Here is a 14878-nt window from a genome sequence, read left to right on the forward strand (position 1 = left end):
GTCTTTGCTAAATGTAAAAAAAATGTACAGAACCACGTTGTTTACATATAAATTCATTAAAAAACGTTTATTGGTTATACCGTTTCACATTGATACCGTTTAATTTGTGATCCTTTAAAACAATCGACAAATCGAGTCATTTGTTCGTGAATCAGACTACTCTTGTCGTGCCGTATGTTTGTTTTTGTATGCAGCCAGTGAAGACAACAATATAGAAATTGGTGTTCTCTATATTATATTCCAATACTTAATCTCATGAAATTGTGTTAAATACAGATTATTTTGCTGTAGATTCAATAGCTAGTGTAACGGAGCCCAGCTAGTGAGAGCTATGCAGGTAAACCTCACTCCCCTGATCTCAAGAGCCGCACTAGCGACTGACATCTTTATTAGCGCGCGCGCCTCCTATGCCAGCGACCCGGGTTCGAGGCCTGCACAGAGCGGGGCGAGTAGGACCTGAGGGGTTACACTATAGATGACCTCACACACTGGGTACCTCTGGATTTTTTTCCTTTGTAAAGTATGCAATAAAGTTGTATAATACCATGCTGAGCATACATTACCGCATTTTAGACACATTCACTTGGGTTGTCTCTTTAAAATGCTAATGTATTACGCAACCTGTTTACCCTGGAGGACCACAGCCCTTAGTTCTGTGTTCAAGGTATCACATTTGTGCTGATTTAGAATTTTAACTTGCACTTGAATTTTAAACTTAAAAGCTTATTTTATTCAAGGAACTACAGTTTGCAAGCAAAAAAAAAAAAAAAAAGGCCAGTGGATGAATAAATAAAGATATGCAGTATAAAAGTATAAAGTAAGCTTTAATTTTCCTCTAATAGGGTAGTTGCAGTACCTTACTGGGACAGGACCCGAGTATTGAGCGCCTGAAGGGGTTTTCCAGGGAATGTTTTTTCTTCTTTTTGAGTGGAAATAATAAAGCTCTCAGTGTTTGGTTTGGGGGTGTAGGCAGGGACTTCATACGGTTATGAGAGAACGTCCAGAACTTGCTGTTCACGGGTCTCGTCTGCTCTTCATTTATCATAATTTATTGGATGTAGTATGATGGACTGCCAGCTACCTCTCTTTTTCCTCTCTCCATTTTTTCCCCCCCTCTTGCTCACTCTATAGCTGTCTGTCTTCCTTGCACTCGATTTATCCTGCTTTATCTGTCTGCACACAGCTATCGTCTTACAGTCTGGGGTAGCTAGCAAATTTCTCCATTGCAGACCAAGATCAGGACAAATCAGATACAGAACATATAGATATTCATACATTTGAAAGGCCTCTTCAGCTACAGAGACCTCAACATGTATTTTGACATTTAAAAAGGTCTGAATTTCATTACATCAGACAACAAAATATTATATATTAATATATCATTTCATTTATTTGAAAGAAAGATGCACATAGATTTTTCAATGAAACGATAGTTGTACTGTTACATAATACAAATATTCTGACTCTTTGTGATTGAGACATGTTTTGTTTGCAGATGACATATATAATAAAGGAATTTAGAATTTATTAGGTGTTTTTAAGTGTTCAAATACTTTCTGGGACCATTGTACACCAAAAGTACAGAGCGCTTCTAATCCATCTTGTTTTTTTGTTTTTGTTTTTTTCTCCAACTTCACTGCTTAAAAGAAGATCTTTGCCAAGGGTGGAATTTACTACTATTTCAGGCTGGTTTATGTTGGTTAGTGGTGCTCTGGTGCTGGACAAAATGATCTGGAAGAACACCAGCATCAATAACACAACATATGCAGGTCTTTTCATCAGCGTTCTCTCTTTTTTTTTTATCAGCATGTGAGAACAATGTGGGCACTGTAGTTGTGCTCAAGTTTTATATTTCATTTCTCTTTCACTTCTCTTTTCTCATACCCCTCAATCTCCCACAAAACTCAGGCCAAGTTTGAACAGTGCCTGTGTGGCGGATGGGTTCTACTGGATATATTACAGGGAAACGGTGTAAATTAAACCCCCTATGTGTGTGAAATGATGAGGACTAATTTACATTACCCAGCATCCCCCATGAAATCTCAGTCAGCTGGCTTCCAGATGAGGCGCTTCACAGAGCGAGAGCCATGAGCTGGTGTCAGATCTGTTAATAACAATCATAATTTTCTCTAAAAAGAATCGCTAGAGCAATATATTGTTACTCATCTGTCACTGTTGGCCTGGACTTTTGCATATCCCTGTGTTTATTTTCTCTTCTGTTTCTCCAGCTCTGTTTAAGGCTAGTGGCCTATAGTTTGTATATTTCTGTCACTTTTTGTTATGGAAAAGCACATTTGCAATATTCTGTTATTTTCTCAGCACTTTCTGCCTTTATATAAATGTATGGCACTACCAGATATATACACATATATGCCTCATTAGCGTCTATCTCTATGGGCCGCTATATGCAAGCTGTCCGCCATATTGGAATGGATTGGAACAATGTTGTGGCATCTTGGAAAACTCATTGCATCAATGTGGTCGAATGTGGCATCTACGTACACATATCAAAGTCCCTTAAAGGCAAGTCATTTCACTCAGCGGCCACCTCTGAAACTCCTCTCGGGCAGCTCTTTCAGTCATGCAAGTACAGCTCCAATCTCTTTGAGTGGGGAAACATCAAATTCTCCATAGCTGTTCACCAAACTTTTCATATTTGAATTCACCAATGAAGTCTGACAATAACTGTCTCATACATTTTGTTTCTTATGCTCACATGGCATTAAAAAAAAGCGTATTTTTCGGGCTAGACCAGCTAATGCGCACCAGCGGAGCTTCTAACACCAGCTGACTTTATCAATCGCCGATTGGCTCTTTTATTTAGAAGGCGGGGCTTACTCCGCACATATTGCGCGTTGCACTTTCTCTCATTCACAATTAATATGAGTATTGTATATATTTGTATATCTAAATTCTTTGTCGCTATGATTGCGACATTCGAAACTTTGCTTTTTCAGTTAAAAATGACGTTGAGTTGACGTTGTAATTCTTCAATTTGGGTTAGTCAGCCTGGCCTAGAAAGTTTATTCTCCCCTTTTTAACCTCCCGCTGCCTTGGAGGGCCATTTTCAGGCTTCTACAAATGACTGCATTCTTTTTTTGCAGCAATTCTTGTTTTAACAGCTCATGGGGGAAGGTGTTGGCTTCTTGACTGAATACGCAATGTGTGTCTGAATTTTGGCTTGCCGGAGTGGAGTGAAGTCCTATAAACAAATGAGAACCGACCAAGCTGTTCCTTCACTGAAGGAGTCATTGTTACACGTCTCTGGCTGCTCTTCTGTGCTCTGAGCCGCTGCTTCTGGAACGATTCTGCTTCTATGTTTGTGACGATTGAGGTCAAGCTGTAGTAACCCTGGCTGACCTGGTGTTGTTGCCCTAAGGGTGGAGAGATCATTTTTCATCATCATACCTGGGTAATTGTTAGTTGGAATCTGCACCTGACCCTCATTTGAACCTTTGAGGTTGAATTAAGACCTTGTGCACTGATGTTTATCCCTCCACCCAGTGACTTAACCACACGTTGTTTCAGTCATGAATGTAAAATTGAAGTAGCTTTGTGTCTTGGTGAGCTGCCTACCTAGCCAATATTGTTAGGCACAAGTGAAAATGTGCATGTTGCGGTTGCTTACCTGTGTGATGCTACATGGATGTAAGGGTGTTTTGGGCATAGATATCATATATAAACGCTAGATGTCTCGTGCGCGCTGCTGGCCAATGGAGGTCGACGTCCGCACATGGCGGCCATCTTGCCACAGTGTGCTCGCTCACTCGTTTAATGGTGCATGTACTTTTAAATAACCATAATTTGCTCAATTTTCTACCGATTTTCAAACGGTTTGGTTTGTTATAAACGTCAGAGATGTAGTTATGACACTGCATACATACACTGCATACATATGAATAATTATAACATACATGTTTAAGCATTCTGAATTATAGCCACGTTAATAACGTTTGTAAGAAACCAAACCGTTTGTAAATCCGTCAAGATTTCAGCGAGATAAGAGGATTTGTGTGCATGCTGATCACTCACCCTAATTCACAGCTTCACTGTGACAAGATGACCGAACGGTGATGCCGGAAGTGACTGCGCCATAAGACATCTAGCGTTTATATATGATATCTATGGTTTTGAATAGTTCCTGATTTGTAATGATCCTGCAGCTCTTTAGTTTCTCAGGATTTGGCTAACTTTTCTCCTCTTTCTGTGTCCTTCTGTAGGGGATGCTCTTGCGCTGAAGGATCTGAGCCGGGCGTTAGTGCTCCACAGGAGGACAGTGATGCCCTATGCGGCCTACGCCCGTAAGCGCAAGGGTTCGAACGACGAGAAAGAAGTGGAGCAATACACTAGTCTGGTGGGCCAGTCGTGTGCAGAGAGAATTCTGCTTTACAGAGCTTAGAGCCCCTTTAAACCTTACAAGCATCTGTCTGTCTTTCCAAACATGTAAGTGTTTGTACGCTTGTCTGTTTATTGTCTCCCTGATTGTATATTTGTCTGCTTTTCTTCTTTGCTTTTGTCATTTTCCTCCCCCAGAAGTATTTTCCCCATCTGTGTGTGCTGTTTGCTTTCTTTTTTTGTACTGCAGTGGATTGCTTCGCTCACCCTGTCTTTCGTAATCTCTTTGAACTCTACTTTTATATTATCTCGCCAGCAGCGCTTTGCAATAATCCCCACTCGCACACATGCAACACGCAACGACCTGGCACATGTGTTGTCTCACAATGTATCCCAGAATATTACTCATTTACAACTCACCAATCACATCTTAACTAGCTATATATACTGTAACAAGAAATGATGTGCGACCCTAATTCTGAATATATGTCATGTCTGGATGGTGTTTCTAGACTGCGGTTGCCCTGAAACGTTTGGCCTTTTGTGACATAATCACTGCTTTCTCAAAGTGTTTAAGGTTCCAGATAATTATATTCTTCTAAAGCAACTAATACCATTCAAAGCAGGTGCTATGACACGATGTAAGTTATACAGCAGACGACTTGTTATTGGCTTTGCTGGATAGTTGAATCGATTCATTTTCCTGTGGAACAGATTTTTCTTTTCTCACTTTGTCTTTCAGTTGAAGTAATAACTCGAGTGCTTTTATTTTAATATTATTGTTTTGTTTCAAGTGAAATAAAAAATATTATATAATGACAACTGGTTTGGTCTCGATTTGTTGAAATTTGTGGGACTCAACACCATTTTTTTGTTGTTGTATTCAAGCACTATAACGTCTCCTCTGCAGCTGTGGGTGACATTCTCTGGGCCAAACTCCAGTCCTCGTTCCTGCGCTTCAGTCAGATCTAAAGACTAACGTGTGAACGCTGATGCAGAGCTGACTCACACGCGTCTGGCCGGGGACGCTGTGTTTTGTCGGCAGAACTGGCTCTGTTGAGAAGGGTGGCTGGCCTTGGTGTTGAACCAGGAGCGAGAGCCAGCTGTAGATCGAGGAAACATGCTAAATTAATCACGAGACTTCAGCAGGAGTCACCTGACCTCTGATGCAATTCATTCTGTCTTTGAATAGACACATGAATAACTCTTAGTCGATAGTCAGAAGTTGAGATTATCTCAGCATTTTCTGTTCAAGAACGGCCCACTTACACAGGAATAGATTGTTTGACTGACATGTAAAGTGACCAATCACAGTTCTTTTTTTTCTTCTTTTTTTTACATTCGGTTTTTAAAAGGTGGGTTTATCAGTTTACACTGCCATAATAGGTTTGTGCGGTGTCTTTCTTTACATGAGTGGTGTACATTTTTTTCAAACCAACAAAAAAAAAGTGTAAATATTGGTAATTTCATAGGTTTTTATGGTCTCTTTCTCACCAAAGCTCCATTTATTTAATCAAAAACAGTAAAAATTGTGTATAAAAAAAAAAACTAATTTATTCCTTTGATCAAAGCTGAATTTTCAGCATCATTACTCCAGTCTTCAGTGTCACATGATCCTTCAGAAATCATTCTAATATAATGATTTGCTGCTCAAGAAACATTTCTGATTATTATCAATGTTGAAAACAGTTGTGCTGCTTCACATTCTTGTGGAAAACGTGATGCATTTTATCATTTCTTTGATGAATGGAAAGTTCAAAAGAACAGGATCAAAAAAAAAAAAAAATTATGTAAAGCAACATACAGTAAAACAATAAAAGTTATATTTTCCTTTTAAAAGACCAGGATTTATTTGAAATAGAAATAATTTGTCACATTTTAAATGACTTTACTGCCAATCAATTAAAAAAAAAATCTTTACCCCATACTTTTGAGCGGTAGTTTAGTTCTACAGGTCAACATTTAGTTTATCACACAATGACTAAACACATTTAGTAAAGTGTTTGTCGTAAACATGACTTTGTTTCCAGGTAGACTGGTACTATCCTGTACACCATTAAATCTGGAAGTCACATCATTGAAGCAAGTGCTGTTTTTCTATGCAGTGTGTAGCCTATCTGTGGGTGTGTGTCGTCTACATGCCTAACTATATCATACCATACTATACCATGCCATACATAACTGTGTTTTCTCTTTCTCTTCTAGTCTCTCGGTTCTCTGTTGGCGCTGCCACACTGTGTTAGTGTCTCCGTGCTGTGAACGCGGACTCTGCCAGCGGACTGTAAAAACACCAGGCATCACTTTACCATTATAGAAGATTTGGCTATGATATGTTTTAGCGGGCTGTGAGCCACAAGCTATTTGAGATGACTGGCAAAATGATTTAGTTTGTCCTAAATCATCAAGTCCTGCTTTAGCATCCTCATTAAATCCTCTCTGCCTCTCACCGTCACATTATCTCATTAACTGCTTACCATTTCACCATTCAATTTCAATTCGTTTAGATTTTTTTCTACCCGCTAAAATTGACTTATTTCATTTGCTCCTTTACAGTAGAAGCCTTTGTTTCTGCAGGATTGTGGATGGATGGTGAAGGATATATCTACACTGGCATCTAAAATGAACCACATGAAGTCATACGAGTAGAAGGGATCTCATGCAGACATTGGATTCAGACGTGCCTTCATTCTTCTATATATTGCTTGCAAAAGGTATCATTTAGCAGGTTTCGGGACACATCCGAGATCGTTTCCATCCACTGTAATCCACTCTGATGCTGCATTCCACTTAATCTAGCTTATTTCAGTAGAAGTAAACTCTCTGATATTGTTTAAAGCATGTTCAAACACACAAACTTTGGTAAATCCCCTCTACTGAGCTCATAGTGCACAGTTTAATTTGAAGAAGTTTGGTACCATCGAGTGGCGACCACAGGACAGAAACACTGGTTGCTTTGTGGCGCTGGTGAAGATTTTTCTCTGCTCTCAGACTCTCTTCAAGTTTCATGGAATTAACCGCTGGGTTTCCGCACGGATAGGCCACATGAACCAAAGGGAAGCGAAGAAAAGGAAAACGGTAAACATGGAATGAGATGAGAGGATGTAATGTAACCTCTGGTCACGATTCTGCCGTCATCCCACTCAATCCACTGCCATTGGGTTCAATGAATCAGATTATTTAGATGACTTGAGCATGGTGAGGTTAGCTTTCTGTTATTTGAACGGTCTTGATTAAAGTTTTACACTGTATCAGGTTAAACATAAAAACTATATTATGATGCTAAGACCATGATATTCTTTGCATTTCTATTAAAATACTAGGGGATATAAATGTGGCTCTCAGACAGCACTAGTGAACTACTGTTTAAAAGTTTTGGGTCTTATTTTTATTTTATTATATTTTTACGAAGGTGCATTAACACCAGAATACCGGAATTCTATAACTACTATAATGGCCATAGCAGTCATTCTGACCGCTCATACATTATTTGCATACAGTATCATTTCAATAAGCTGTATCAAATCTAAGAATAAATGGATCTGTAATGTTAGGATAGGTAATAATAAACATCAGAACACTACATTTTAATTCTAAAGTAGGACTATGTGAAAATGTATTAGTTAATCGACAACCACAGAACAGCTATTGTAATTACAGATACAAAGTCGAAAGTGATACATTTTCTATTATTTTCTTTGTAGAATGAAAACAAATGTATTCATCCTTGGATATTAGAATACAATAACTTACAAAAACATCGCCAATATGCATTTCAATGCATAGGTAAAACCTTTATGGGCACATATGAATGCGTTTCATATGTGCCCATAAAGGTTTTACCTATGCATTGAAATGCATATTGGCGATGTTTTTGTAAGTTATTGTATTCTAATAATAAAAAAATAATAATAAAGAAATTCTGTGGTTGCCCCAAACTGGCTAAAACAGTCATTCTGACCGTCACGGGAAAATAATATGAAAATATTATAAACTGCGAGAAAACGAACTGATTTAGTAACCAGTATTTGTTTTAGTGAGCAAAAATATCATGCTGTAAAATTACAATGAAAATTGTATGCATACGGTCATATGGTCAGTATGACTGTTATGGCCATTCAAGGTAGAAATACTCAAAACTCTTTTGTGTCTTGTAATTTTAATAAAATAACAATGATAGAATAAAATATAGAGACATTTAGGAAAAGTCCGGGTCCTATAGTTACATGTGTTTTATTTCGACAAAATGTTTACATTGCAAAATTTTGCAAAAATTGATAAAAAGTGACAATAAATTTGTCTTTAACTTTAACTTGTTTTAAATAAATTAATTTTATGTAACAAAGGTGCATTAAATTGATATAAAAGTGACAGTAAATACATTTATAATGTTACAAACGATTTCTGTTTCAAAGAAATGCTGTTCTTTTAATCAAAGAATAAAAAAATTTACACAAAAATATGAAGCAGCAAAACTGTTAATCATAAATGTATCAAATCATCGTATTAGAATGATTTCTGAAGGATCATGTGACACTGAAGACTGGAGTAATGATGCTGAAAATTCAGCTTTGCATCACAGGAATAAATTACATTTTACAATATATTCACATGGAAAACATATATTTTGAATTGTAATAATATTTCAAATTTTTTTACAGTATTTTTGATCGAATAAATGCAGACTTGACGAATACCATAGTATTACCTTCTGTCACTCTCGTACCATTTATTTTTTTCTTCCCGTCTAATCAAATCTCAGATCTGGGTTGAATTATGGATTTGAAATGTTTTGGCTGTTGGTGCACCAGAATAAACGTGACACACAGGCACGTCCCCCGTCCACATTATCTCTCCTCTGCTCTCCTTTATCTGTCCGTTCAGAGAAGCTTGTTTTCCTCTCGACACGGAGGCTCCATCTAAACACTCACAATGCCCACCAGTGTGTGTGTGTGTGTGATACGTACGTGCTCTTTATACATGTTTGTGCTGGCACGGACACAAGAAAGAGTACGAGTGTTTCTTCTCTGGACTCGTATGAGGGCTGTCTCCTGGCAGGAGGGGTCAACTTTCTAATTTTGTGGTTTTATTTTTGTGCCTTTGACTTGTTCTTTTGGATGCATCTTGTTTAGTTTGGCAGCCGGATGAGCGGTGCAACTCTATCAGATATTCTTTACATCAGCTGTGATGATCGCGTGGAAGCTTTACGTGAATCACTGCTCAAGTTTGATTCGTTGAAACCATCCATATGTCGTAGTTTCCTAACCTCTCTTTCTCTTTGTGTTTTTCATGGCACCGGACGGGCCCTGAGCGGAAGCGCAGTGGCCAGAGGAAGATCTGGAGTGCATTGTGAACAGGGGCCCTGGATTAAGTGTACCAGGGCCTAAATGCAGGGCTTTTCTCTGAGGGATTAGGCCTGGGGTCTGTGGGTCTGTGGGACGCCTTCCCTTTGGCTCTGTCAGGAAAGTTCATCTGCTTTCAACCGTGATGCTTGTGCACATCCGCTGGCGGACGTATTATATAATAGTGCCCAACTGCCCATATTATGATCATTTACAAGTTTATAGTTTTATTTCAGGGGTCTGCTAATATAGGGTTTTTCAATCTTTTAGATGACACAGATCCCCCATCCTAAAATGTAAAAGTTCCCTGTCTTTTATAAACACCAGATTTATACACTGAAAAAAATATTATAAATCTAAAATTAGTTTCTGTTTAGTTACATCTGCTTGTCTATATAGTAATGAATTGTTAAATGTATTTAACATTTTCTTGACTTTTCCACGGACCCCCTGTCACTCCCTTTTTATATCTTCTGTCTGAAACGCTGTTTTAGTTCCTGTCTTTTTAAAGCCCGCCTTTCCAAAAAGCCCAGTCTGCTCTGATTGGTCAGCTGGCCCAGTCTTTTGTGATTGGTCAACCGCTTAGATTAGCATGTGTCAGAAATGTAACAGCTGTAAACAGTATTGTATCTATGGTAACTATGGTGTCGGCATTGGAAGTCCACTATTGTTTACACTCGCAGCAAATAAAAAAGTGTTTCTTCAACATGGCCAAATCTACAATTTAATTCAAACACATTATTTGTCCCCAAGGGGCAATTTATGAGGTCATGTAGAGTAACACAAACAATATGGCGTACGTATGGAGCCCCACTAATGATATACAGGAGAAAATATTTATATTGTGGCCTCGAATTAACAAATCATTCCCACAACTTAATACGTCAGCACATTTTACTCATTCATTCCCTTGTTTTAAAGGGATAGTTCACCCCAAAATGAAAATTCTCTCATCATTTACTCACTCTCAAGTTGTTCCAAACATGTATGAAGTTCTTTCTTCTGCTGAACACAAAAGAAGATATTATGAAGAATATGGGTAACCAAACAGTTGATGGACCCCATCGACATCCATAATATGGAACAACTTGAGGGTGAGTAAAAGATGCATTTTCCAGAATTTTCCCTTTAAGCAAATTGTTTGGATGATATTCAATCCCTTGTTTTAATTCATTCAAAACAAGTGAATTCATTATTACAACATGCCCAAGATTAACTGAATAGAGGAAACAAAGTATGATATCGTGTGCATTGTGCATGATTTAGTGAAAGAGGGAACAAATGATTATATCATGTGCACGATTTACTTAAAACAAGGGACGAATTCTTAATAATTATATATTTGTGTGTGCATGTCATGTGCAGGACTCCGTACAAATCACTTACACGACTGTTCTTACCACTTCCCCAAAGGAGCTGGCAGACGGACATTTATGATCATATATGTACGGTGACCGGGAGGGGACATGTTTGGTTCACTTAGTTTTGTCGTGGCCACAACATATAAACTCGTGGGAACGTCATAATAGCCTATCTTGTGTGGGCACGAGATCATATGCTGAGCGAACAACATCCGTTTCTCGTGACTGCGAGTTTTATAACATGTGGGAACCGAATCTTCACACGCGACACAGGCTCCTCCTTTTACCCCGGTCATAATTTACTTTGTTATTTGTTAATTTAAGTTTCTCATAATTCGTTTTTGTTTATTGCCTTAAACGGGACTTTATTCGTGACCCGAGTATTTCATTCAAGCCAGCAAATTTCCGACAAAAAAGCCCATTCAACTTAAGAATGCGCTTCAGGTGTCTTTCACTTACATGTCTTAATGCCAGAGACCGCTCTATATCTTTATATGACATTCATAATTCAAAGTAAAATGTTATTTCACCAGTCATCTCCATCTCCGACTGCTGTATATGTACAGTATTGACCGGTGTGGTTCCCTCAACATAACTCGTGCACGAGAAATAGATGTTGTTCTTTCAAAATATGAATTCGTGGTCACGAGAAAAATATATCGTTACCTCAACAAAATGATCTCGTGGCCACGATTTATTATCAATATTATCATATTAAGATATGACGTTCCCACGAATTAATATCTTGTGGCAACAACATATTATCACGTTCCCATGAGTTTATATGTTGTGGCCACGACAAAACTAAGTGACCTGAACATGTCCCCTCCCGGTCACCGTACATTATAACATGGTGACGTAGATAAGTCACGGAAATAGTGGCAGGACTACATTCGAGGACAAAGTTTCACTGTCAGGAGTGTGTCAGTGATGTCTAGGTAAGCTCACTACATGTGTGAACTGTGGAAAATAAACGTTCTCTCTCTGCCCTCAGAACCTCAGGTGAAGTGAATGGGGTTTATATTTGAAGCACTCTAGTTCTTGCACCTTTATGAATGCGGTTGTTGTTCTCCCGGTCTTGGCATTGGCACTGAAACCCTGCTGTGTCTCAGGGAGAGAGTTGGCCTGGCCGTGCGCGACAGCAGAAAAATGCTTGAAGATTTACTATTATAAAATCCGGTTGGGCCACGTTTGTTTTTCTTCTGATTTTCTTCGATATATGTTTGTCTTTGCTTTGGTAGTGTCGTAACAGAGACTCGTTCCAGTGTGGTTCTCCTCAGGAGGTGTTCTCACCTGGGGTCTGTCATGGATAAATGCGTACATGCAATTAAAGCAACAAGCGTGCTGCTGTTCGCGCTCATAAAGCTGGTTTTTTTCAGCTAAAGATGTGACTCCTTCACTCTCCTTGTCTGTTTCTCAGCTCTTCACACCTCATTTGATGCTGTAAATGCCTTTGGCTCGGCTCTTCGTCTAGTAAATAGTACTTCTGCTCATTAATAGTCTATAATCGCCCATTATTCCAAGAACTGCTATTGTTTTGTGGGTTCATTTTCCAACTCTGTCTTTATTTATTTATTTTATTCCCAGTAGATGTTGTTATGAGACTCATATTGGTTCATTTGGTTCCAGTTGCATTTTTTATTATGAGAAACTAAAGTATAATGATTCATGGTAAGGTATTGAAATGAAGTTGATGTAAATGTGATAGACTGCCAGAAAAGCGTCCAGTTTTGGGTTCGGAAAATATTGATCCAATGTTGTTCAATAAAAAGAGAAGTCGTGATTTTCTCACCCTCATGTTGTTTCAAACATGCATTATTATTTTTTTATTTTTTTATTATTATTATTCTGTGGAACACAAAAGAAGAATGTCTTTTTTTTGTCCACACTGTGACATCCCATGTTGTTTTGGACCCCATTGACTTAAAGGAACACTCCGACTTTTTGGGACTTTAGCTTATTCACAGTATCCCCCAGAGTTAGATAAGTCCATACATACCTTTTTCATTTCTGTGCGTTCTGTAAGTGTTATTTGACGCACCCACCGCTAGCCTAGCTTAGCACAAAGACTGAATGTAAATGGATAAGGTAGCATACTAATCCCAATAAGTGAAAAAATAATGCAAACATTTTCCTATTTATGTGTTGTGATCTGTATAGTCACAGCGTGTACAAATAACAAGGCTATATGAGACAGAGACCATTTTTAATCGTATAAATACTGGGAACTATATTCTCACTAGGCGTAGGAGCACAGCTAACACATAAATAGGAAAATGTTTGCATTATGTTGTCACTTATTGGGATTAGTATGCTACTTTATCCATTTACATCCAGTCTTTGTGCTAAGCTAGGCTAGCGGTGGGTGCGTCAAATAACACTTACAGAACGCACAGAAATGAAAAAGTTATGTATGGACTTATCTAACTCTGGGGGATACTGTGAATAAGCTAAAGTCCCAAAAAGTCGGAGTGTTCCTTTAAAGGATTAGTTCACCCCAAAATGAAAATTTCCTAATAATTTACTCATCCCAATGCCATCCAAGATATCCATGTCTTTCTTTCCTCAGTGGGAGAGAAATTATGTTTTTTGAGGAAAACATTTCTGGATTTTTCTTCTAACAATGGACTTCATTGGTTTCCATCATTTTTAAGTCCAAATCAATGCAGTTTCAAAAGTCTTTGAAGTGTTTAAACGGCTGTACGCGATCACAGCTGAAGAAGAGGTTGTTATATAGCGAAACGATAGGTCATTTTACTTTCTTTTTTTTTAATTACATTTATAGACTTTTTACCTTCAATAGTTGGGATTGAGCTGATCAACAAACGGACAGGGAACTACGTCATCACGTTGAAAGGTCACGCCGGCGCCGGCAATACTATTTGAACTACTGTTCATATGCATCAGAATGTTGTTCATATACTATTCATATTCATATTCATATTCACTGAATACTATTACTATATATATAATAGCAAACAATACTATTTGAACTATCCTCCTACGTACGGTCGCATTGTAAACAGTGGAGCGGTGCTTCTGCCGGCGCCGGCGCGACCTTTCAACGTGATGACGTAGTTCCGTCCATTTGTTGATCAGCTCAATCCGAACTATGGAAGGTAAAAAGTCTATAAATTATTTTAAAAAAATGAAAATGACCTATCGTTTCTCTAGATAACAACCTCTTCTTCAGCTGTGATCGCGTACAGCCCGTTTAAACACTTCAAAGACTTTTGAAACTGCATTGATTTGGACTTAAAAACGATGGTAACCAATGAAGTCCATTGTTAGAAGAAAAATCCAGAAATGTTTTCCTCAAAAAACATAATTTCTCTCCCACTGAGGAAAGAAAGACATGGATATCTTGGATGGCATTGGGGTGAGTAAATTATTAGGAAATTTTCATTTTGGGGTGAACTAATCCTTTAAATGATATGGACAAAAACAATATTATTTTGTGTTCCACAGAAGAAATAAACTCACACATGTTTGGAACAGGTTTTTGAACATGAGAGTGAATAATAAATAATAATAAATAATCAAATCATCAAATAATAATAAATTATTATTTTTATTTTTTATTTTTTTTACTGTCCCTTTAAGAGTCATCCGTCAATCAGCGACAGCAGAGCATGTTTACAGTTTAATATGAACAAGATGGCAGGACGTGAAGCGGTGACATAACGTCTCACTGCTGGTTAGTAGATGTGCTCTATATCTACAGTGTCTTTGTTCCTGAACGCTTGTGGTCGAGCCTAAAGCATGTTTGCTGCGTCCTCGTTGTGTGTAAATCACAGACACTGAGACATTTACTGCCCTTCCTGATTTAACACACATTTCAGC

General features: G+C 38.2%; 1 protein-coding gene across 3 annotated transcripts in view; it reads left to right on the plus strand.

Moving 5' to 3' along the window:
- Nucleotides 1–5157, plus strand: part of ate1 (arginyltransferase 1) — a 79397-nt gene extending 74240 nt beyond the window's left edge. For all 3 annotated transcript variants that reach the window (XM_082153407.1, XM_082153406.1, XM_082153405.1), the window contains exon 12: nucleotides 4221–5157. In XM_082153407.1, coding sequence (XP_082009533.1) covers nucleotides 4221–4399 — 179 coding nt within the window. In that variant the 3' untranslated portion in view covers nucleotides 4400–5157. The remainder of the gene's footprint in view (nucleotides 1–4220) is intronic.
- Nucleotides 5158–14878: the final 9721 nt, after the last annotated feature.

This window comes from Leuciscus leuciscus, assembly GCF_965113295.1.
Source record: "Leuciscus leuciscus genome assembly, chromosome: 22".
Lineage (NCBI taxonomy): Eukaryota > Metazoa > Chordata > Actinopteri > Cypriniformes > Leuciscidae > Leuciscus > Leuciscus leuciscus.